The 25,987-nt window shown below is 40.0% G+C and overlaps 1 protein-coding gene across 1 annotated transcript; it reads right to left on the minus strand.

Annotated features, from left to right (window-relative positions):
- Positions 1–11,088: 11,088 nt before the first annotated feature.
- LOC120754359 (astacin-like metalloendopeptidase) lies at positions 11,089–21,903 on the minus strand. Its single transcript, XM_040067830.2, has 13 exons — positions 21,829–21,903; positions 21,580–21,604; positions 19,288–19,304; positions 18,885–18,909; positions 18,036–18,107; positions 17,056–17,190; positions 16,305–16,422; positions 15,374–15,552; positions 15,164–15,248; positions 14,644–14,771; positions 12,945–13,060; positions 12,322–12,547; positions 11,089–11,366 (listed from the first exon to the last, which is right to left on the minus strand). The coding sequence occupies exons 1-13, from the start codon at positions 21,901–21,903 to the stop codon at positions 11,332–11,334; spliced, it is 1,236 nt and encodes a 411-aa protein (XP_039923764.1). The 3' UTR covers positions 11,089–11,331.
- Positions 21,904–25,987: the final 4,084 nt, after the last annotated feature.

Consider the following 25,987-nt stretch of genomic DNA (forward strand, 5'->3'; position numbering starts at 1 on the left):
GCTCTGGAGAAAGACATTTAATCCCAATCTTTGCCATAAAATTACCAAACAGCACTTAGCAGTTCTTTAAAATGACAATGACCAAGTTCTCTAAGGCAGGGAGATATTTTTTTTCTCCAACACTTTGACTCACAGCTAACAAACCAACTGAATGAGAACACAATCAGATCTTTAGCCACAGAAGCAGATACCTAGAACAAGCCAGGTATTCTAGGTACAACAGGAGACAGCGAGGAGCATGGCATAATCCTGAGGAGATTTACAGAGGGTGAGATCAGAAAATTGCTAGCTGAGGTCTACCTGGAGATTTAACCACAGATTAAAAATGCACACGCTGCCAAGCTGGCCCCTTCACAGCTCTGCACCACACTGCATCAAAGCTGACAGACTCCACAGACCTGAGCTGACTCTTCACAACCTCTGAACTAGTGTCTCTGCATCCTCGGCATCATTAATTTGAGACCCAGATAAATCATCCATGCATCATTAACAACTGCGCATCCAAGGATGCTCGATTTGTTCCCATATCCAGGCCCCTGTTTCCAGAACCTTCATTTTTCTACACTCTGCTGCACAACACACACACGCATACTCCCCTCCATGCCCCAACTTGAGACTACATTTTCTACTACCATTTATAAATTGTCAACTTAGAGGTACTTGTCCAACCTTGTGCACGCCTTCTCTTGGACAAGACTGAAAATTTCAAATTCGGGATTAGGTAGCTCACTCTTGCTCTGGAGAACTTGCTTGAAGTTTCCATTATGTTCTTTAAAAGCTGTAATGCAATTAAAGCATTTTCCAATTTGCAGGTCAGCAGCCAGGACATCTTCAAAATGTTCAATGGTTTGTTTAAATTAAAGCACTTGTTTAATGATTTTAATGCCTTATACCAAAATCAGTATGAGCACAATGCAAATCAGGTCAGAGATTTTAAACAACTGGAGAATCTTAGTTCTGCTTTTCAAGACTTCAGACTATTTGGTAATAATTTTCTTCTAAAGTCATATTTTTACTATCCATATAACCTACACCAGTAATCCAAGGAAAAATAGATCACTTTCCAAACTCTGCAACTGGAACAAGTCCTGTCTATTTTAAGCAGGAGTAGCTTGAGGATGTTAAGTGGATTTCCCAAATTTTCAATTACTGAAATAATATCGCCTATTGGCTCATAAAGTGCAGTGTTATTTACATTATTTTCAAATGCAAATGACAATGCCTCTTGCTGAAAAGTGGTTCCGAATCTGAAATCACTTACCATTTTCTGGTCAACTAAAACAAGCATGCTTTTCAGGAAATTCAGCTGTTTATTCAAATCTAGGTCTGGATTAATGATTTCAGGACAGTTTCCCGTACCCAGATAATAATATTCAGATACTCATACCTGATACAAGCAGTAATTTTTCAGCAAGTGTCAAGCCAATTTCACCAGCCTCATCCACAGCAAAACCAGAATGAACACAGAGCAACGCTTTATTAATCTCTCCCTGTTGCCTATTTTTTTCCATCAGGGTGGCCCTGCTTCACGTCACCGCGCAGCTTAACTTGCTGTACATGTAGGATGTCCCTTATTTTTTCTGCATGCCAAGATTTCTGTAAATGTGCTTCAGTAAATTCATAAAGAAACTCAGTCTGTACTTTTTGTGTTGCAGACGTGGTATCTCGGCAACAGCCATGCCTGCTTTTCCCTCTGCAGATGCCTTGCTGACTCACCTACTCGTTGATACAGCAGCTTTATTTGGCTGTGCAGCATCAGTGCATACATAAATATAGCATTTATTTCTCCTTCTGTGGAGCACTGAACTGTGCAACTTCCAGAGGATGAAATATGGGGGGGTTTGCCTTTTGCTGGGCATGTGCTGCTATGGGCCTGGGAGGTAGAATTAAGGTACAGCAAGCCAATGTGTGCAAGCTGTCAAGTCAATAACCTATGAAGAAATTTTTCGGTTTTGTTTCACTTCTGGCAGCTGCTGTTCTATAGTTTTCTCCATAAACAAGCAAAATTCCCATGAATTCTTTAAAGATCATGCCGTGCCAAGCACCAATAACCATATAAGCTGTTATTTGAAAAAGAGTTACTGGCAGTAAAACACTGTAAAATGACCTACATGGATTTTCGTAAAAATGTATGGATTTTAAGCTGTAAGTTGGGAAAATAAGAGTTGTCTCAACCTTTTAAAAATACTTTTTTCAAGTGCCTTTTAAAAATTACATCAGTCACTAAAAGAGAAGATATAGCTCTGCCAGATAGACCACACGAAAGCACAAGAACAGTGGAAGCTATACAATACAAATGCAAAACAGTAAGTAGCATGCATAATCTATTTTAAGTTTCACTTTTCTTTTAGATTGCTTCCACTTCTCACTGTTTGTATTGCTTTTGCTACTTGCAATTCTTCATTGCTTCTGGTTATCTCAAGAACTCTTTTCTTGACTTAATAATCTGTTCAGTCAATGGAAAAATCAAAACCAAACCAAGCCAAACAAAAAAACCCCAATCAAATGAATCAACTGCAGAACTTTTTTGGAATACACTGAACTGAAAAAAAAATTAGCAGATTTAAGAGGTTAAATATAACTAATTAAATACCTCCTTATCTTTTAGCTATTTTCATTTGTAAATTTGACTTATTAGGTATATTGTCTCTATTCATCAAATGGCACTTACCAATTCCCATACCATAACCATTAATACAACACATTCTAATATAGCTGTCAGCGTCTCTCTCTCTGACCTCAGTTTTTCCTCTCCTATAAAGGATGATGAAAATATCTGGAATATCTCCTCATCTCCTGAAGAAATGTAAGAACTGCTCTCCTAAACAGCAAATGAAACTACCCAGTGACATCACTATTTGGATGAGATTGGTCTGGACAAGACGACCCAGGAAACTGCTGGAGCTCTCATTTCTGTCTTTGTGGGTTTTGCACACAAAGAAACAAAAAAGCAGGAGAATTATGATATGCTTAAAAGAGAAATGAAATTCCAAAAAGAAAATCACAAGCGTGCAATAACAACAACAACAAAACCCCTCAAATACTGCAAGGTACTACTTTGGGGAATTAATTGTTAAAAATAGTGAAGTGTATTGAATTGTGGAGTGTAAAACCAGATTTGAACCAGTGCTGGAGAACACCTACCTGGGGCCAATATTCATATAATATGAATAATCCAGTGCTGAATAAGTGAGTAACAGATGCAGTGAATGTACTGGATTTATTTCTAGAATGAGGAAAATCAGTTCTTGTATGTCAGTTCTTCATACTACTCTTTTAACTTCTTTATAATGCTCCTATGAAGAGCACGAGACTTAAGGATTTCGACAAATATCTGAGGAGGTGTGTTAAAAATGACTGTGTGAAAATCCTAACCCTTTAAAATGGCAGTAAAAAATTGTGTAATATCACTCTGTAAATACAGCTGAATAGTTTCCTAAAAGGACTATGGAGATCATCACCAAAAAAAACCCCTCTCTCTATGAGTGTATAATTTTCTGTGGTGGCTTTCATATTTACTGTTCTGGATACAGATGGCAGACCTATGATGAATTTTGGAATTCAGCCAATATCCCAGTATTCTGCCCTTTAAAGTCGGCTGTTGTGTGAGGGTCTAGGCTTTTAGACTAAAAGAAAAAGAAAGGGCTCCCTGGAGAAAATGGGTATCGGATAGTGTCACTTCAGTTTTGCCTAAGCGCAGTTTGAGATAGTTGCTCTTCCTCCAAGAATTGATCCTTTTCAGACACTGTAGAATCTCTGAAGTAAGATTGCCTCTGTCTCTGGAATAAGAAGGAGGATGTCATCAACAAGAGCAGTGTATTTCAGGATGTTCAGGAGAAATACATAACTTCTGTACTTACAGAAAATGTTACAGTAAGAAACTGCACTGACAGTCATGGAAGAATATAAGCCAATTAAAAGAAGTGAAATTATGTATTTGTGTGGAGTTTGGCAACATGCCCAGTTCTGCTGTATAGATGTGAGACTCTTAAACAGCTCTTTCATCAAACTGACATAATCCCCCCAAATGACAAGAGACAGTTAATATGTCAATTGAGAGGTCAGAAGAAGAGATCTTGATCAAGGATTGAAAAACCCCATTCATCTACTCTACAACAGGTGTGATAGTACTCTCTGATGTTTTTTTCTGTCATAATTTCCAAAGTGAAGTAATCAATAACTAAATCAAGTCATCAATCTCTCCAAATCATGTTATACAGGAAGAAAACTTATTTTCAGTTACTGGACACTACAGAAGTCTAGAAAATGAAGTGAAGGGAAAAGGCTGTACTCAACTGAAGCTACTGAAACTACAGGGGAAATCAAGGTCAGCAAAATTCAATTACAAGAGCTTTGTAAGCAATTGAAAAAAATACACTAATATTCATTAGAGGAAAAAAGGGCTTACTTTAACTTTCAAAAATAAATTTAAATTTGAAAGCTTAAATAGTGACAAAATGTATGTCTGAATGTGATTATTCACACTTTAAATTCTAAATGGGAAATGTGCAGGTAAGCTGCACAAGTGACAATTACAATGCAGAAACCATGCTTCTTGGGCACTGAATTAATGTTATAATTTGAATCATGAATATCCACAACGGATTGTTCATAAAATATTCACAGGAAAACGTTTAGAAAATAAATTTACAAACTCAGGCAATAAAGTTATTATGAGGATTTTTCTGAGCGTTTTGTCAACAGAAGAAAAAAACTACTGTACTGAATAAATTACCCTCCAAAAATAGCCTCTTATTTTGTGATTACTGAGTAGATTGGCAAAAGTAACAAAAACTTCAGTGGAACTGAGTATTAACATTTTATTGTACAACTTATTTAAATGGGATAATTTAAGGATTTTTAAGTTGCTGTAACTTGCAAGTTTATCTCATTTTGCACAGTTGATTTGGATGTATTATTACCACACTGGCATAGCCTTGTCCTAAATAATGTTCTAGGGAGAGGAGAATTGTATATCCTGTAAGGAAGGGGATGTTTTTTCTGTTTTGAAAACCACTTGAGTGCTATTATCTCTACTGGAATAGATTTTCTCACACGTCTGTCGCGGTAAGGTATTGCAAAACCTAAATGTCAGTCACCCTATCAGAATCTGGTAGAAACATAACCAGATAACAGACTTCAGACCAAAGCAAACTAATGCATTTAGTTTTGCAAATATATTTACTGCCAGCTCCATTTTATTATGCAGAGCATAACTTCAAAGGTTTTGGGGTAATACCAAAAGATTTGGGGGCTGAGTTTAAGTAGGCTGTTACTTTTCTTTAATTTACATTATTTTATAAATATTTATTCTCAAGACAAACAATGCTAGGTATCCATTTCCCATATATCTGGTGTATCATGGACATATCCAACACACAGAAAAGCTAAAAATAAACATTACTAGCTGATATACCCTGGAACACTTTACACTGGAGTGTTGTCCATCAGCTGAGAACTTAGTATTGCTTAGGTACAAAACTAGATTGCTGTCAGATATGGCATATATTAGCTAAAAATGATGTCTTCCGGAACCAATGCAAAGAGGAGTCTGAGTCCTATTGTATCAAAACCACTTTGAGTTATTACTGCAGAAATATCTTGCTAAATGCCATGGAAAGAGGCAGGATCAAAACCAGAACAGATTTAATGGGCTATTTATTCTGTTTGTAGAAGGACCGGTGATTTTATTGCCTGTAAAAATTACAACTATGTTTCATTCAGAAAGGAATATTTTAAGCTCTCTTGCACATCTTCATTCCTACAAACAGCTGTTTTAATTCCAAGAGATTTGAAGGATTACATTTGGGAGTTCAAGTGTAACCACAGCATCCATTTTTTCTCCCTTTGGGGCAATCAGCGTTGCACTCCTGTGAATGAGTCATGTTTCAGGTTCTAATAATATATCTCAAGCCTAACCTGTAATACCTTACTTGAATCAGGTTTTGGGGTTTCATACAGCTTTTCACATTCCTGTAAACAGCTTCTCCTTTTACTCCTCTCCTGTAATATAACCCTGAGCTTGCAGTCAAAATGTTGCATTGATGGTGGGTATCCACAAGCCAGGTCTATCAGTTACCCCTAAATTAATGCTTCGACTCCACAGTCCCATGCCCTCATGCCATTTTACTTCAAATGGTAATTTACAAGTGCAATAAATTACATCTAAATACATTAGGAAATTAATTACCCACACTCATATGTGTATTTGAGAGGTGGATCTATACAAGCTAGTGAAGTCAAAATATATGACAATGAAGAACCATTGGTATTTAGAAGCTGAGAGCTTTGAGCCAGTTTTGGACTGCTTACAGCTAAAAGAATGAATTTTGAATCATTATATTAAGATGATCATACATCTTCCTAAAACACATAAGATTCTTAGCTCTTTTTGGCTAAACCCAATGGAAAATTTTCTCCAAGTTTGCCATGTACAAGAAGAACAATAAAGTATACAGCAAACGGAAGCTCAAAAGCCAATTAAAAATAATTATAAACACATATCTCCTTCTGTGAATGTTCTCTCTGAGTTTTTTTCTTTCAGTTTAAATTGATTATGTACAGACAACACAACTGAATTCAATCATTACAATTCAATAACACAGCGATGTAAAAGGTAATAGCTATAGATTAAAAGCGTCCAAAAAGATGTTCCAGAAGACAACTATGTAATGGAAGTACACATCCTGCACCAAGACAGAGGACTGGAAAGAAAAACAAAAGATTCTGCCATCAAGTGGGGACACAAACTGCCAGCAGGACAAGGCAGCAGCAAGATCATGGAAGAATCAGACATGGCCTATTGATGTTCACATATCAACTCTCAATACAGGTGGAGAGTTAAAAAATAAATTCATATCATAGAAGATAACTCCTATCATATAGCTACTGACTAAAATGAGTCTGGTCTGTAATTTAGACTGAGGGTTGAGAAGAATAGAAAGCATTATAATGAATCGAACAGTTACCTAAACATTCTCCTAAGATTTAAGCGCTTTCACTGTGCGGTTGGTTTGACAGTTCTATGTTCATGAGTCTTTGGGGTACTTGCTGTCTGATCACCTTCGTACCTACTGCAGAACCATCCTAAGCCTGTCCTAAACCACTGGCTGACTAAAGAACAACAACATTCCTGACACCATTTTATTTCATGCTCTCAGATCCCTGAGTGCAGTGAGACCATAATTGCCCTGATCAGCTTCACCCGGGACCTCTTTCCAAGCCTTCCACCCATGGGCCCGGGAGCCCCACTGCAGCTGAGACCAACGCCTTCAGTCTCTGGCTAAGCTGTGTGGGAGGGGTGTCCCTCTCCAGTGTTGTCAAAGCTGTGCCTCTACTTGGCCATGAACCCTGTTCTTCCTGGCCTGTGGAGCAGTTTCACCGTTTGACTTTGGATCTTCCTTGTCACTGTGAACTTCCCTGGTGATCGCTGGGCTGTCTCAGCCTATTCCTTCTGATACTGCCTGTACAGTTTTCCTGAAAGAGGTATAAAACAGGCAAATTCAGGCAACAACTATTTTGCCCGTTAATGCCAAGTAAAAGTTCTTTCTTTTAATTTCTATTTTTTGGTCTCTCACTCTTATATGCATCACTTCATGTGAAAGGACAAGCATTCATTGAAAATGTAGAATGATTATTACTGTTTAATGAACTTCTGATTGTGCTTTGAGTTGTAACTATTTTCCTGGACTCTCCTGGTCAAGGATGATGCCAATTTCTTTAAAGCTTGAATGAAATTCAGAATAGTTGTAATGAATGACTGTATGCACTACAATTGAAGGGGAAAAGGGAAGGTTATGGGTTTTGGTACCTTTGTTTTTTATTTTTAACAATTCAAACTAGTCAAGAAGGCAGACTAAAAGTTACTACCTCTCTCTAAAGAAAAAAAAAAAAAAAAAGGAAAAAAGCTATCACTCATATGATTGCCCGAGTCTGTGCAGTGCCTAGTGAAGAAGAATGCAGACCATGAGGAGGAAACATACCGAAATAAGAATGGGAATTAGAGCCTTCTGCCTCCTCAGAGAAAAGCCTCTCATGTTCAAACAACCTGTTTGTCACTGCTGAAATAATACAACCTTTTTCCTCTGTGGTAATGGGAAAAAAGGAAGGCACGGTCAGGAGCTGCAAACTTGCTGGCACGTGAGTGCAGGATTTTCCACCGACAGGTCTTCTGTGCTGCTGCTGGATGGGGTACAGACCCTGTGGTCATGCCATAAGCACTGCATTCCTCCATGATCCTCCTGGGTGCTGTGTCATGGGAATTACGTCCTTTGTTATCAATACAGGCTGTTCTTGTAACCCTTGTTTGGCCACTTCTTCCAGTGATTTCCCACACATGCACATTTCCATCCCCACAGCATTCCTGGAAATCTTTGTATTTCATTCCGCAAAGACTGGCCCAGCTGGATTGCTGTGCATGTAGTTTGGGGAAAGAAACAGTGTCCTAAAAGAGATGTTCTGCTACATCTCTGGGAGGCTTTGCATACATGAAGTTTTCCACATTCCCAAAGTGGTTTTGGTTCAGAAGCCTTAGTTTCACCCCTCCTGGGTAGCACCACAGACATACAAACTGGCAGGGAGCCTCAAAATGTGCCTAGGGCTCTGTCCAGCCACCATAGCTTCCAGACTAGGACTGCCTGAGGGCGATGCCCACTCCTGTCCCAGAGGAGATTGAGTGCTTGCCTGCATACGGGATCAGGACCATTCCCATCATGATTTGTGATGCTGCTCTCCCTGCTGAAATATTCTCTTGCTCAAAAGGTGTTTTCTTCAGCAAGATGGTGTCTCTGAAGATGATGGTGCTGCATTATCTTTTATCTCTTCTGGAGATAGTCAAGGATGAGGAAGAGGATGCAGGCATAACCGTGTGTTTGTGCGTGTGTGTGACAGTGAGAGTTTGAAGTGAACTGGGCCCGTTCAGCCGTAGCCTTGTGAAACCACACCTAGGCTGACACTCAGGTAATCCTGCAGCCCTGTCTGTGGGGCTGTGCATGTCCCTAGAGCTGGGGAGGGACCCCCACTTGCATGAGGGAGATGTTACACTTTGCTATAGGGCTGTAAGCAGAGATGTGATCCCACAGAACAGGGTGGCTTCTACCCTCAGGTTGAAACTGGACAAGGGGCATTTATGATCCCAGTATGGGGATGTTAAAGTCCTCAGGATGGAAATGGTTTTCAGACACAGGCTGCCTGTGCTACTGCTGTCCCTGTACATTCCAGCTGATGGCTGGACACCAGGCCAGGTAGAATCAGTGACTGCCTGGGCTGCTCCCCACATCCTGAGCTGCTGGTATCTCGTGAGAGTTGTCCTGGGGCAACTGAGCAGTCACATCCTTGGGTTGAACCTTGGCTCTCTCTCTGTGACCAGTTTTAGGGAATAAAGTCCTGTGAAATAAGGATCAAACGAACTCCACACAGACCTGGCCATGACTGCATCTTGGCAGGGAAGTGTCTCCTGCTCCAGTGGAATTAACAGGAGAAACTGCAGGCTCTTAACATCAGCTGGGTCTAATTTTTTCTTGGCCCAGATTGCTTGGTTTTCCTGAAAAGAAAACTTGTTAACTATCGTGGCAATCTCAGCAATACACATATGATCACATCTTTATTAATTTCTCAGCCATTGCAAACAACATATCAGAACTCTTACTGAAATCATCATTCCTCCTTCAAGGGTAAGTATCTGAATCACCTGTGACTGCTTTTTCATCATCATGTGAACATCGTAATCACACCTGAAATTCCTCTCGAAAGTAGTGCTAGGATGTCACTCCTCACCCACTGGCTTTGCAGTGTTATTTCCTCCAGGTTTTTTTCTGTTGCAGGGACTTAGGAATCAAAACTGGCAAAACCTTTTTCTAGACCTGCATTTTTAACAGCATTTTAGAATGACTACTCTTTTATCATATGTTGATAGCAAAAGTTGAGCTCAGAGTAACTCAACACATCAGAAGCTGAACCCGTCTTGCAGTGTCTGAAGAACTGAAGTAATGCCTCTTCTAAAGCAGACTCAAAATTGCTGTGTTCAGAGGCATTTGCACAACCACTGCGGGTAAGGAAGCAGTATTCAGTGGAATTAAAACTTCTCTCAGGAGGTGACTGATTCTTCATCATACAGTATAAACACAGACAGGTCTTAGAGAAAATTCTTTCAGATTAAGACTTTTTGGTGCCTCCTTTAACAAAATAAAATAATAAAAATTAATTCATTTTCCATGTAAATTTTACACTAAGATTCAGATTAATTTCCCACTCTTCTTCTGTAGAAATGTATTTCTCGGAGAAAAATTGGTTTCTAGGTTTCTAATTAAGGTTTCTAGTACTACGAAGAAGAGGAAAAGTACCTAATTTTTTTCAGACTTAAAAATACCAGTATTAAATACTCAGGTTAGTAATATATTTAACTATCTGACTATTCTACAAATTAAAATAGCAGCCTAAAATAGCCTATTTTGTTCTCAGATCTCTTACAGGCTTGTCTTGGTCAAGGGAATATAAATTTAAAAGTGTGATTGCAGGCAAGGCTATAAAATGAATACTCCAGGAGTTGTGACACTCTTGCAGCTCTCTTATGAGATCAGAAGAGAAGAGTTTAACTACTTGACAAAATTTTCTTCTCTGAACATGTGCGTGAACTCTGGTAGCATTATCTGGTCCACCTCTTGTGATAGGCTTAAACATCTCTGCAGAAACCAAAAATGGCTTGTGGCTGAACAAACACCCTCAGCTAACACCTGCCTGCCAGAACTGTACAGGGAAAACTGCAGCAGGAAATACCAGTCCTTTTCTGGAAGCAGATTTGTCTTGTCCACCTTTCTTGTGATGAGGTAATTTTTGGAAGCTGAAATGTTAGGCTGGAGTAGGACTTTGTCCAAGATCTCTTGGTGCTCAAGACTGTGAAGACTATAAATTGATTTTTTAAAGTTTGGAGCTGGTCTCTTCAGCCAGCTAACTAAACCCATGTTGATGTCAGTGGTATACTTAAGAGACATCCCTGTGACAGAATGAAGAGGGATAAGATGCCAGACCACACTGATAGTGTGTTTGCCTGGAAAGACTACTGGAAAAGAGAAACAGAAACTCTTTATTTAAATGAAGATTTTTATTCAATTGTTAAATACAAAGAGGCAATAACTTAACTGTGTAGACAAAAGGAGGAGCACACCAGATGTATAGAATTTGTACATTTATATGGCTTGGGGAATAAACTTTTTCAGGAAGATGAAAACTTTGATTCTTAATAGAATTAAATTTCATACTGATCCAAGCCAAGATAGGTACAAAGCAGGAAGCACATAATTTCAATATTCACAGAATAAGTTCTTCTTTATTAAGTCAGTTGTGGATGCTAGATCTTCTTTGGGTCCTCACTGTAAATGAAATGAGAAAATACTTAGTTTTCAGAGGTCTCTAAACAAACTGTAGCATCTCTAAAATACGTACACGCTAAATCACATTTTATCTGGCAGCTAAGATTACTTTGTACTTGTGGACACATCAAAGTGGCACAGGGAGTTTTTTTATTTTTCTTTCCTTCCATAGCAACAGTGGACAGAAATAGATACTACAAAGAGACAATGCAAAATTGCTGGTTCGGTTCGGGTATAGGGTCAAGTTAGTGCACTTCAGTGGATTCATACAAACCCTGTGTGCTTGTTTTTATCCCATGGCAGGTACAAGGCTGCATGACACAGCCGAGCTTCCTTTCCCACCAACACAAGCTGCACTGCTGTGCAGTTGCTGTAGGCTGCAGTCACACACACAGAAATTCCTTTATTCCAGCTGCTAACTCAAAAGCCTGTGGTCACTTAATTGTTTAGGTGTGGCCTTAGTTCTTAATTAAATGGGACTGAAGAAAATGCGTTCTATCTGGAAAGATTCTAGGAACCCTGACCATGGAAATGCTGCCTTTCCTCCCGTCTGGGTGACCTCATTCACTGAAGATCTGTCTCACCCTCTGAACTGTGTGATTACAAACTGCTCCTTTTCCAGGGGAATGATATATTCAAATGCTGCAGTATGATTTATTCTCTTTCTACTGTGCTAGTAACACTAGCAGTGTCATTAAATTGATTGCCCTTACTGGCACATGCTTTGGAATGGCACATATCTGAGAGGGAAGGTGAATGGTGAATCACCTGGCTAACACCACTTATCCTGAGTGTGACCCCATCTGCACGAATGAACTGATCCCTTATGTCAAAAGCAAGGAAGGAAGTGATGACCCTCATGGAGAGCTGTTCTTCAATGTTTTTCCTGAGTGAATAGAAAGGTTGATTTGGCATGGACTGTTTTCCTTGCCATTCTCCTGGTTATCAGACTTACCAGCATTAAAGGTGGCTTGGAAACCAGAAGCTGTATGGGCACCATCTGTGATGAACTCTACGAGCATAAGATTACTAGAAGCAACTATGCCATTGGGTATCTTTGATCCACAGGTCTTGTCCATTAGAACTGGAGAAGACTTGCTGGATCCATCATAAACTTTAACATAGTCACCCTGACAGCCTCTAGTTTTCTGCAGCTGGAAGGCTTGAAAATGCAGGGAAACCTGGGAGGGAAGAGAAAATCAGCTTTTAATATAGAAGTATACCTCTTTCATGTCCTTCGAAACAGAATGTAAACTGTAGCCAAGCACAGACTGCTTACACCTTTGCCTCTCTTCCCCTGAAGTTGTGGGATTCAGGTCTAATCAGTGAATGCTCCCATGCTCAGGGAGCTTTGTCCTGATTTTGCAAACCTGAACCCCAACATGTGGAGTTTTTTCAAAATCACAACTCTGCATCGTCTTTGTCTATACCTGGCTTAAGAACATAAGAAGTAGAGACTAGTCTGAAATTTTTTCTCATGAAGAAGAACTCATCTGGCAACTGCTGTACAAAGCACAAGATGCTTAACATAGAAAGAAGTTCAGTCATATTTCAAGACCACTATTAACTGGTGGTTACCTTTCTGGATCGGGTTCTGATGAGCCAGACACAATTGGTGTTATCTGAGTAATTCCTTGGGTGGTTGGCAGTTCTCAGTGACCCAGAAGGTCCATCAAGAATAGTGCTGCAGCGACCTGAAGAAAAAATTCTTGCTTGAGGATTGCAGAAGTTTTCAGTCATTCACAGCTACAATCTCTTCAGAATGGACTGATCTTTCTTTCCTGATCTGTCAGCATTTATTTCAGAGTACAGGTACATCTTGATTAAAAGGAGGAATCACATTGTCCTAGTTTTCACATAATGCATCAAAGGGGAAAGTAAGGTAGTGCTCTGAAAAGCATTTGATTTTTATTGATTAGCTCTGTTTTTAGCAAAAGAGGTCTCTTTCTGCAACTCTATAAAGTGAGACATTTCAATTCACTGCAGTTGGTGCCACTGTTTTCCATTGAGAAGGAGAAGTCAAGTGATGTCAGATGAGTCAAGCACAAATATGATGCCTCTGCAATGCTTAAATTCTTAGCTTAGGAGGAGCACTTGGGGTGCAGTAGGTAATACTTTCATCAGTTTTTCTTTCCTCTGATTGAATAAATTTCTGTGATTGTATATAAAAAATTCTTGTGGCAGAGTTACATATAAAGAGTTTAAACATACAAACTTAGAATGACAAACTTTTGAGAACTGGACAAGGCAACATGAAACTGTTCAAGTTCAAAGGAGCCTACTGAGACATGACTTTAAAGACTTAAGATTTTAGCTAAGGGTTAGAAGCAATTTATATTGATCAAGATGTAAGTTAGATTAGTAAATGGTAGGTTAATGATTACTAGATGCCCAAGCTAGAGCTAACTGTTATATTATGAGCTTTTTTATAGAAAAAGTGGAGTAAGTGAACCGTCATAAGAATAGATTGAAACCACTAAGAACAATGGCCAGCACCTGGACTTGGTATCAATCAATCACAAAGCAGGGGACCTTGGACAGTGCCAGAGGGTCACAGAGACCTGATGAAGACTCTCCTGACTTCATCCTTTGAGACACTGACCCAATTCGAGACCACCGACCCAATCCAAGAGAAGAATTGTGCACACGTGAAGGACTGATAGCCTCATTTTAATAGAGAGCGGGGATGGGAGGTGCTGCGGTTATGCATATGTATTGTATGTGAGAGCTTGGAAAATAAGTAGAGAGCAAAGAGCCTTGTTCGGGGCGGCCACGCCTTTCAGAGATGACTCCCGTGCCGCCCGCCGGTGAATAAACATACCACTTCCTAACTCTAATTAGTTAGAGGGTCTTTGTCCGTGGCTATATCGGTTTTCAATGACTCAATAGAACTGTTTTGTTTTGGCTCAGGTCTTAAATACCAGCTGCCATGAGGAGCAGTGAGGTCTGACTCTTTTGGGATTTATAGACAGCTGTCTGCTGAACTGTAAGAAACCGAATTACTCCACTGAAGTTTAAAATGTGGTATTCAGTTAGTCCAGTTGCATAGCAGACACTTGAGATAATAGCAAAGGTGTTTGATTTAATTAAGAGACAGCTTCCATTTCCCCACTAATCACAGTGTGCCTCCAGCTTCAACTTTGCATTCCCTCCCAGAGTAACCCTAGTGGGTACCAGGAATTCATGAGAATAGTCTCACAGTCTGATGAAAAACTGCTGTCTCTGTAATGTGCCCAAAGCTGAGTTGAAGATAACAGGATGGCTTTGAGATACTTACTGCAGTTGTAAAGTTTGTTGATTTTGGCCACATCCAAGTTGCTCATCCCTTGTCTCTGTCCAATATGTACTGATCCATCAGGAATTGGCACAATAGTTGCTTTCCCTGTGGTATTGGTGAATGTGTACCTGAAAAAACCCATGAGAAACAATGTTCTCTAAGCACCATAACTTCTTTCAGGATTCAGTAGGATGCTTTGAGGGAGAACAAGAATTGTATGTAAGCTGTTGCTGTGACTAATAGTATTGTTTAAACTGGTCTCATTGAGAGTTCCACCAGTAAGCAGAGTCAATGTCCAGATGCCCTCCTTTGCTCCCAGGCCCAGCAGTGGAGGGCTCCCTAATGGAAAGTTAAGGCATAGTATCTCCCAGTCCTAGGGAGCAGCTTGTCTGAACTGACCCACCGTGTTTTTCTCAGAAGGGGAACTGGGGAAACTGGTAGTTAGGAGAAAGTTATGACAGAAATTAATTCTAATGTAAGATTTGAGTTCCTAAAATAGCAATGCCACGCTGCTACTTACGGGCCATAGTGCATTACTGAGGAATAGTCATACGGAAGACCCAGGTTATTGGAGTTTTCAAATTTCTTGAAGTCTGGTCTGTCGGCTGTAATATATGATACTGTACTTAGAGTATGCTTCCCTCCTACTCCCTTCAGGGGAGAAGGGAGAGCTGGGAGCAGTAGTATGTATCTACACCACTTCCTACAGGGAGGAGTTCAAAGAACTTACCAGGACTGATGTACTCCCACATGATCTTTACGTGTTTATCCCTGTCACTTCGAGAGTGTTCATGCAAAAAGCCCAGAGCATGCTCCAGTTCATGCTGAATTACTCCTTTCCACATGCAGCCTCCTTTCATCACAGAGACAGTCTGTCCACCTCCTACTTTCCCATAGTTGGACCAGCAGCTGAAAGAGATAATGAACAACAACAGAAGCTTATGGGGTTTTTATTGTCAGGCAGGCAAAGAAGCAGAACAGAGAACGTTGCTTCACACACCTCTTGTGGGAGTAGAAGGTTTCCTCTCTCTCCACTGTGATAGAGTTTACAGAGGCAAAAGTGACTATGGCATATAAAAGAATGACGCATATGATCATTGCTAAACCTTTCTGGAAGACTTTTGTTAGCACAGAGGCTTCCGAATTCTGACTTTACCATGATTTTAACGCTCTTGAAATAACATTGTTTTTTTTTTTAAATGCTAAAGACAATATCAGAGCTGCAAATAAGAGGGAGATAACATTTTCAAGCTAAGTGTTGAACAATTTTCTCATAGGCTCTAATTCTGAGCTTGATTGTCAACAGTGTGATTAGGAGAACTGTTTCTTTCATAAGCTGAAATTGGTTTACTTTTGTAAATAGGACCTGCAGTATTCAATACACGTTGTGCTGAAGTATGCACTATACCACACAGAAAACATGAGCTTAGACATTCTTTCCCCCTTAATGGCATTTTTCCATTATTTGTATTATTTCAGTGTCTGCAGTGAGTTCCTGATGTATCTGATGAACCCTTGCACTACTAAGGTAGTAGAAGTGCAAGGAGGATACCTTGGCACCGTGATAAAACAAAAGCCTCTTTGAGGTCACACAGAACCAGTGTTGGCAAGGATTGAAAAATAGAGTAGAAATGACTTGTTGAATTTATTATTCAACTCACCCATCAGCAGATCTAATACTGAGGTAGTCACGTTCCGTCTTGCGCTTCACAAAATTAATGCAAGTCAGTGCTTCAAATTCTGCCATGGCATCATGAATCCCTTTTACATGGCTCTCCTCTGGGGAAGAAAGGGTTAATTTTAGGCGTCACAAGTGGATATTAGCAGATGACAGTAAAATGCCACATATTCTCCAAAACAGGGTAAATGAGGGACAGAAACATTAGCCTAGGTTCATTCTTGTTTTTTGCTCAGTACTGAATTTTTTTTAAGATTTTAACAGCCTGGCACAAGAACTTCTTTATCCATATATTTGTCCAAATGCATTCAGGTGCCTCTTTTTTTCCAACGATTTGTTCTTAATTATAGCGGTGATTTTTGATGTATCTTATTGGACACTTGGAGACAATTATGGGAAGCTGTTTTGCTGATGAAGAGCAGACCGTTGAAGCTCCACTGTAATAGTCATGAAGCTTATAAAGGCAGGTACTATGGAAGACACCATTAGAGAGAATGGTTATTGTTGTCTCCAAGAGACTGTCCCAAACCATGATGCAGGCAAAGTGTCTCAATGAAATTTGATCTTTATCTGGTTCAGATTCTTGTAACTTAAAATTTATCTATGCTTGCACAGCACAAGTAAATCCTTAGAACTGATTTATGTGTGGTTCTGTGTGTTCACTTGATGTAAGTTTCTCTCTGAAAAGTATTGGACAAAATCCATTAGGAAAAATAATTGAAATTTAAACCCACCATAAGTAGGATCCAATACATAGGGAATACGAACAATCCCATCACTGGACTGGGGCCAGTTGCAATGGCGACAGTTGATGGCACTGCGACGCCTTTGCGGAACTATGTCACCTTCCTGCAAGAACTGAGAGCTGTCTGGTGAGAGAGAAAGGGTGGAAGCCTTTGAGCCACAACTTGTTGGACACTTGCTAAGCACACTTGGAAAAACAAGCAGTTGCAATAATCAGAATGATGTTTTACTCTGGTACTATTTAATCATCCATTGTGGAACACTGAATGAATGGCATCAAATATCTCCCCAGGAAGGTGCTGGGAAAAAGCAGGAGATACCAACAGGGAAACCCAAGAAGGTGGGCAAACCCAAGAAGGTGGGCAAACCAAAAAGAGGAGTGTTTTCAGCAGAAAACTGTAGGAATATTTGGTGTCTCTTTCTACAGACTACTTTACTTCAAGTAAAGTCACTTGAATGACTCCTGGAGGAGAAAATGTAAGAAAGACAAGCTGATAGATCAGGGAATGTTTGGAATGATCAGGGAAGAGGAAGTCTGGAGCAGCAAGCATGGAACTGACTGCAGCTTGTCTAGGAGTCTGTACTGCAAAGCCCTATGATGGCTGAATGCAAGCAATGCTTCACTAAAAAAAAAAAAAAAAGGTCTTTAAATAACAAAGCATACAAGTACCCACATATTCTCTTTATGTCTAAAGAATGACGAAGATGTTGAAAGCTAAAGCAGAAGAAACTGTCTGAATAGTTTCTGTTGTCTCCACAGCTGGGAGCATCTTGAGTACTGACACAATAGTTTTGAGACGCTGTAGGGCTTCAGCAGACCACACCATAATCCCAGTGGTATCTCTTACATGGTGGTGTGTAAGGTGGGTAAAGCATTTGCACAGATTGTGGTAAGACATCGTACCTCCCACATCACCCCAAAAAAGCAACAAAGACAGGCCCATTATAGACAGAAATTTGGTGGCATTACCTTTGTTGACTTTCAGAATTTTGTCAAAAATATCTTCATCTTCCTCATCAGTCTCTGTAGGCACAGGAGATTCTGTGCAGAAACACAAGAGCATCACTTTCTCATTCCCAGGAAAAACCTGAGTCCTGGTTTTTTTAATCTGATGATGGCATGATTTTTCCAGTGATACATATAAAACTTACAGAGCCTATTTAGAGGGTGGAGAGATGTTCACTCATGTAGATGTTTGTTCACTGACACAATCTTGAGGATCTCCCAGCTGTGGTTATTTTGACTTTAATCTAGTCCCAAGAGCCATTCTCCTTCAAGTATTTCCTTCTCTCCCCAACATAAGATACGAGAAATAAAAACGGATGGAGAGCAGTCCCACTATTTCTTGCTGGACATGATAACCTCTTGAAAAACCCTCAAACTCAATGAAATCGGAACTATGCTCCTGTTCCACAGGTTGGACTGATGTCCCCAGCTAAGCCCAGCATCAGGGACACATAGACCTTGCTACCAAAATCAGCAAACTCTGCACATTATGCAACAAGCCCTGACATCAATAAAAAGCAGAAACACGTTACTTCTGAGCTTCTTCTAACCTTTAGAAGTGACTTAATTCAGGACATTACTTAAGCAGAGCTATTTTTAGGAAAAGTAACAACTGGGGGTTCTAACAAGGCCAAGCAATTAGTCAAAACCAAGAGACTTTGCTTTGCATGAAACATTGTGGTGAGTGCATTAATTTAAAATGCCTCATAAAGGTTGATTTGTGTTAAGTGTGTGTTATTTTCTGGAGTAATTGAGTACATAACAATCAATATGTCCTCTCAAACATGTACCTGTAGATGGAGTAATACATACCGTATATATTCTCTTGCGTAGTAACCTGCAGGAAGGATACATTAGTGTTATCTCACAATTCATAATATAACATTAAATTAAATAATGTAACATATAAATTATCAACGGTGTCCAGGCTACTGTTGGAAGTATCTTTCACCAAGGGAGCTTTTATATGCTGTGCCATGTGTAAAGAATTACCACAGTAGATAACTCTTCTTTGGCACCTTGGCAAATAGGGATATCATAAAGGCAAATGCCATATGATGTATGCAATAAGTTTCAGATACACACTGACGCATGGTTGAGCAGAGAAGACTTTGCTGCACAGGTGTAGATACAGGGGGAGTACAAGAGCCTTAACCTTACTTTCCACAATGCTGAACCCCAAAGTGATCAGAAGAGCTCAATTATCTTTCCTTACCTCAGTAGGTTCTGTTGCTGAAAAAAACAAAACCAAAACAAAACAAAACAAAAATAGAAGGAAGAAAAGACAGGCATTAGATTCTGAATGCAACTTCACAGTGTACAACAGCATGGACCTCATCAGTCATGGGAATGCCTTTGGCAGATCCCTTTGAGTGGAGGGGTATGGTGTGCACCAGCTGATGCACAAGCACAGAAATTAAAAAGATATTTAATCAAACAACTATGAAAATTCCTAGTGGATTGTGCTGAGGAACAGAATCCTGATCATTTACCATCTAAGAATCAGCAAAGCATTTTATCAGTTTCAGTGTGGAAAATTACATAAGAAACCAGTGAAAAAGAAGTGTTTTGTCCCCAGATTTCTCTGCAACAGGTGCGGGCTAACTAGCTCAACAATATCCCCTGGTCTCACAGTGTCAAAGAATAAGGTTATAACGTGATGGAGGCTATAATTTAACATGGGGAATATAATCTCAGCTTCAGTAAGTACCTGACAGCCACTTGGTACCATTCTGAGTCCCAAGGTGCCTTTGTACTGTGATGCCTTCTGATTTTTACCAAATATGAGATTCTAGATACAAACCAGAAGGGAAAATCTGACCTGGTGTATACATTCATTCTATAATATTAAAAAAAAAAAAAAAAAAAAAAAAGTGGAAGACCCTTCAGAGGTCATCAGTTTGTCTGCCTTCCCTAAGGCAGAAACAGTTTTATCTCTATTACTCATGACCACAAACTCCAGTTTGTTTGACCTGTTCTTAAGTATGATGGATATGTTGCAAGCCTATCTGCCAATCTCTTCCAGTTTCCTAATAATTGCAGTCTTCCTTGTCAAAGTATGAAACAATTTTGCTTTTCCTAATCAACGCTGAAACAGAGAACACTCACATAAACAGTTATTATTTCCAAGCCCATCTGTGCCCTAAATTTTACTATATTTTTTTCATTAAATGATACACCAAGCTTTATTACACCTTGCAGCACCATTCCCTTTTCATAATTATTGCTCAAATGTAATGAGGAGATGTCTTCCTTTCCAGATTCTATCTAGCACCTGCAGCAGAATTGCTTTTATTGAGCCAAAAAGACTTCAGTCTGTGGTTTCAGACTGTTACTTCAGTTATACAGCAATGGAAGTCCACTGTAATGATGGTGGCTGATTATAGAAAAATTCGGTCAGTTCCCAACCGCTGCATCAGAGAGATCCATGGCACCTAAAACGTTCTGCAGGGAAAAACATTTTTGAGATGGGTTGACCAGATCTAGAATTTATGCACCCAAGAGGCACTAGATTAATTGACTAGTCAAAGTCAATGGAAATTAGGCTCCAGATTCCTAGTCACATAAAGCCTGCAACTTCTTTTTAAAACCCAAATGAGACACCACAGAAGGCATCTGCCATCTCCTTGATGAAATGAACATCTGGTGTGATAGGGCTTTCAAAATTATACAGCTCACATTTTCCCTACACTCTGAATACTGAAAGATGTCTCAAAAGGCACAAAAAGCAGTAACAATGATAAATTAAAACTCATTGTATGCATTTGTCCCAATACACCTGCAACTTTGAGTCTGAGCAACTGAATACCTTGAATTTGATCAAGTGTGTCCCTTGGTCCCTTCTAAATATACTGAGCAGTAATTTTACGACCTCCCTTTTTTCCCCACAAATGACTGCTCAAAAGCAGAATTTGTCAATTTTCTTTTGTCACTGACTTGCTCTGACTATGTCAAGCCATTTTTTCCAAGGTGTCTTCTTTTTACACACAATACACCCAGCCTGTTAGTTTCTTGCTGTAGTTAAAGTCTGCCTACAGTTTTCTTTCCACTGACCTCAGAAGGTCTGGAATTATCTCCTCGTATTTTGCAAGTTAACAAAAGATGTTCAGCGAAGCCTGTTCCAAACCAGAACAAAGCAAAGCTTTCTTTGATGCCTGACATCTCTTTCTCATACAGCTGCACTGAAGTAGGCAAGGAGGCAAATGATTAGCAGCCTTATTATAGCGTTCAATTTAATGAAAAGGTTTCAAGATAATTAAAATCTTATTTTCAAGCCTGTGAAAGCACATCTAAATTAACCTAATAAACCATACCCCAAAAGTCTGTGTAAAGCACATCTTTGTAAAAACACATCTGCACTCAGGTCAATAACAAGTTATGAAACATAGCCTTATTCAAAATGCCAGTCAGTGCTTTCACATGCTCTAAAAACAAGTCAAAACCAAGTATGCAATAAACAGTCAAGAAACAACAGTTCTTTTCAAAATACACTATAAATCCTACTTACTTGTTGTGCTGTTTTCATAGTTCTCCTGCAAAACCAACAGGTAAGAGGCATTATTCTTCCATAGCCGACAAATGCAGCAACAATAGTATCAAAATCAGGATGAACGGAGGAACTAAAACATTACATTGCCTTTCTTTATTATTATATTACTAATATTTTCTTGCAGAAAATCTATCAAAGTGTGCCTTCACAGCTTCACTGCAGGAAGAGCAGATAAGATGGAGCGCAATGGCACGGGGCTGCTCTCACCTGAATAGGGAAGGCCAGGGCGGTGTGAAGCAGAAGTGCGGTGAGGATGAGGACCAGGAACATCTTCATCTCCATCGTGCCGTGGGGACAGCGCACCAGTGCGAGCCCTCGCCTCTGCCCGCCCGGCAGCGCTGCGGCTACATATACCCGCAGAGCCTGCTCTGCCCGGCCCGGGGAATCCTGCCCCAGCCAATGGGAATCTCGGCAGGAAGAAAACTTCTTTTGCTGCCTCAACAGCCGGTTTAGCCCCTGGGCATCTCCCGGCGCTGCGCTATCGCTGTCACCGAGAGCCGGAGCATCCCTGCGCTTCCCACGGTCATTCGCGCTGCTCTGGAGCTGGCTCAGCCTCATGCCTGTGCTGCCACGCACTTCCTCTGCTTCTTGGAGGGTCTTTCCTGAAATGTTCAGTTTGGCTGTTAGCACATGGGAACCTCTTGTTCCTGGGTTACCCTCCAGAGAACTGGATTGTTAGGATTTCAGAGAGTAAGTGACTTTTTTCTTTATGTCACTTGAAATTACAGAAGGCCACGACAGTGTTGCTTTGTGTTGCTTTGAAGCATAGAACGCATGGCTACTCAATGTGCCTGCCCTGAGACAGCTCATGGTTCTATAGGTACAGATTTTTGGGTTTTCCTGTGTGTTTCTTGATGTATCACCACATCAGGAGTGTCTCCTGTGTTCCAATATTTCTAGCAGTCTGACAGTTACAGGTGTCCTTATGAGTTTTGTGACCAGCAATCAGAGACGAGGGAAAAGAGAGCAGCAGCATAAGCAGCACTTACTCACTTTGAGAATGATTAACAGACTTGCTTTGCTGGAGTGCACTTGTCCAGAAGTGGAGTGCACTTGTCCAGGAGAAGCAGGGAGCAGATCTAGCAAGAAATGCTTGTAGGAGGCAAACCAGCAACCACTGAGCCTCTTATCACAGCAACCTCTTCCCACAGCAAAGCTCTGCTTAGTGAACCATTGGCTGAAGCTGCTGTAGCTGGGAAAGTTTCTGGTCTCTGATACACTTTTGATTTGTGTCAGAGTACATTTTCCATGCATGGAAAAGGAAACTGATTTATAGAATGCACTGATTCTGTCTCTAGACCATGCTAGTGCTCAGACGCCCTCAGGGTAGATTTTAAACCTGCTCATTCCTTATTTCTGTATTGAATAAGATGTTCTAGAAACTCTCCACGTTGGTGAATGAATCAAGAAGCAGCAGAAGGCCTTCTGTCTATTTGTCTCCAAATCATACCCAGTCAAGAGTAGGAATTAGATGGAAATGAGATCAGAATTATGTTGGGAGGGATTACTCTTCATTTTAGTGATGTAAAGTTCACAGTGCACACTGCTGACTACATTAAGAAAGACTGGATTGACAAAGTCCAGGGATAAACTTTTATCACCCCACAGGGAGGCAGCATAGGGGGGATATTACTTTTCCTTTTCTGTCTCTGCACACTGGCTGAAGGTCTGCCCTAGGTTATTAAACAGCAGGGTGGCACATGGTCCTTGTGACCATGAACGAGCATCAAGAAGCCATTGTCAGAATGTTAATCCTATTGTGTGTCCTTTGTGCACATAAATGTTCTCAATAAGCAATGCTAATTTTCTTTAATATTTGTCTTTCAGAAGGATGAAAATCTTCCTTGTGCTGAAGCAAGGCTGTGCAGCTCTGGTCTGCAGCGGCAGAATGGCTCTCCGTGTTTCTCACTCAACACGAGGACAAAACAAAAGTCCATGACGCCAGATACCTTGGCATGCCAAAACCACACCAAAACACACTGCAACATGGGGCATCATCTGCTTTCATTAGTTTAGGAGGAAAAAGGAAAAATAAGACCACTCTCAGGGAAAACCAGTCTGGGAGCTAAAGGAAGGATCAGAGGTAGTGAGGGCACAAAACCAACTTAAAAAGCAAGATTGGAAGGTTGGTAACCTCAGCATCTTTGTAGCATCTTATTGGGAATATACTACTCCTGAACGAAGTGCTCAGGAAAGAGTGAAGCAAAAAGGGTACAGCACATTTTATCCTGGACTTGTTACTGGGCTGACATACTGAACAGTTCATGAAATAGATTGCCACATGCCACATATTCCATAAGCTAACAAATAGTGCTGGTGGGGGAGGTGACTTTTTGGGATCAAGGATGTGGCAGTAAATGTTGCAGCTGGCAAAGCATCCACAGCAGAGTGAGGGGGAGTGCTGGTACTCATGGTTCCTGCCTGTTCTAAAGATCTTATCACCTCGTGCCTGGCATTTAGATTCAATATTTGGTTATTTTCCAAAGTGTGGTACTCATGGGGGAGTTATTGTCAGCCAATCTGTTTTGACTAATCAAACACCACTCTAATTTATTGAGATTTTGCAAAAACAGGACATAGTTTTTTTACCAGATACAATAAAGCTGGTACCTCTAGTAGAGAAAGTGCCACAGAAATTGTTTTGAATCTGAAGGAACCAAAAAAGTACTTTGCAAAGAGCAGCAGTCTTTGCATGTATACATGAAAAGCATGGTAGAAGTTTTGTCAGACCTGAGCTCTCCTGTCAGTATATACCAGTTTCTGGTGGACAGTAGAGATTCCACAGATTTTGAACATGTGAGCAATTATTAGCAGATGTCCAAAACCATCAACAAAACATCAAGAAGCACATGAACAGTGTCATAGTCTGCAAGAAATCTGTCAGCAAAAAATAGCACTGCTCCTAAATGACCACTACAAAACTTGGAATTATGCCTGAGGACATAGATTTGTTTGCAGAAATCTGGCATAACCAAGAAAATACTTTACAAACATACCACTTTTTTTTTTATATATATATATATATATATTCCCTTCTGTTGATATGGAAATTCACTGCAAGTATATATAGTCAAAATCAAAACAGCAGATGCATGAAAGGTACAACAATTCTGCAGAAATCTTTCAGATTTTGCACAGTCATATGTCATTTAGTCATATGTATTATTCTCTTTGGAGTTTTTCACTGTAAACAGCTCCCAAAATATAATGTAAACCATCAAGATTTAATTATGGAAAGAAATTGCACTAATTGCTACTAATTGCTGTGCCATGAAATGCAGGGAAAAAATAATTCCAGGAACTAATAGAAAACTTTATATGTAACAGCTTGTGGAAGTTATGTGATAGCAACCATAACTGATGCATGGTAAGAATACTAACTAATCTTGAAAGTTTAAAATCATCTGGCTTTACCAAAACCAACCATTGAAGCAATGGTATGGACCACAACACATAACTGAAATTGCTGTGAATTGGCATCACATGAATGAACACCACACAACTATATGTGCAGTCTGGGGTTAATAACAAATCTGAACCAGGAATATATTATTTTAGGTAGAATTGCTCAGTATAATTTCCCAGGAATGTCTGCTTTGTGCAGCATTTCAGTATTTTGGCTCACTTTCATTTGGAAAAGGAATTCTCATTTCCAATGAGCTCTGGCTTCCTGAATTCTGAGCCCCCATCCTCTGGCTAGTATGTCTGCTCATGTGCAGTGCTTTCAGCTCAGTGCTTTTTGTCTCCCTCTCACTAATTCCAAGTGCCCTAATCACACAGAAATCACTTCATTTTCTGTGGTGTCTTTATGATCAGACACTTTTCAGATATAAATCAGTCCTCACACAAGCTTTTTCTGTGCTGGCTTAAAGGACTTTCAGCCCTTTAGTCTAATAATTCCACTCTTCTTGATTCTACAATTATATTTTCATTCCTCCCAAGTTGCCTGTACCTTTTTGGTAGTGCAGTGATTAGGAGTGGACAATTTCAGCAGAATTCATGCCAGCCAGTACTGCACTTTGCTGGCTGAGAGGGTTATTGAAGTGCTCCTGAGGGTTTCACAAGTAACCAGCATGGACTTCAAGTCCCTCTATTGAAGACTGGTGTGTGTTCTGAAAGACAGCTCTTGACAAGTCAAAGTGGAGTTAGAAGCTGTTTCCTAGTGCCCATGACCATCCTTGTTGCATTCATAGGTTTACTTGTCCTTCATGTCCTTCTTCATATTTCTTCTTTGGATCCTACCTCTCAGAAAAGACCTGGAGTTGTTCTGGTTCCTCTGCCACTTTCTGTTTTGCTTTCCATTTTTGTCATTGCTAACACCATCTGGAGCAATGAATCCACATGATTTACAGGTTCTTTTGGCAGA

The sequence above is a fragment of the Hirundo rustica genome, chromosome 6 (assembly GCF_015227805.2).
Source record: "Hirundo rustica isolate bHirRus1 chromosome 6, bHirRus1.pri.v3, whole genome shotgun sequence".
NCBI classification, from domain to species: Eukaryota; Metazoa; Chordata; class Aves; order Passeriformes; family Hirundinidae; genus Hirundo; species Hirundo rustica.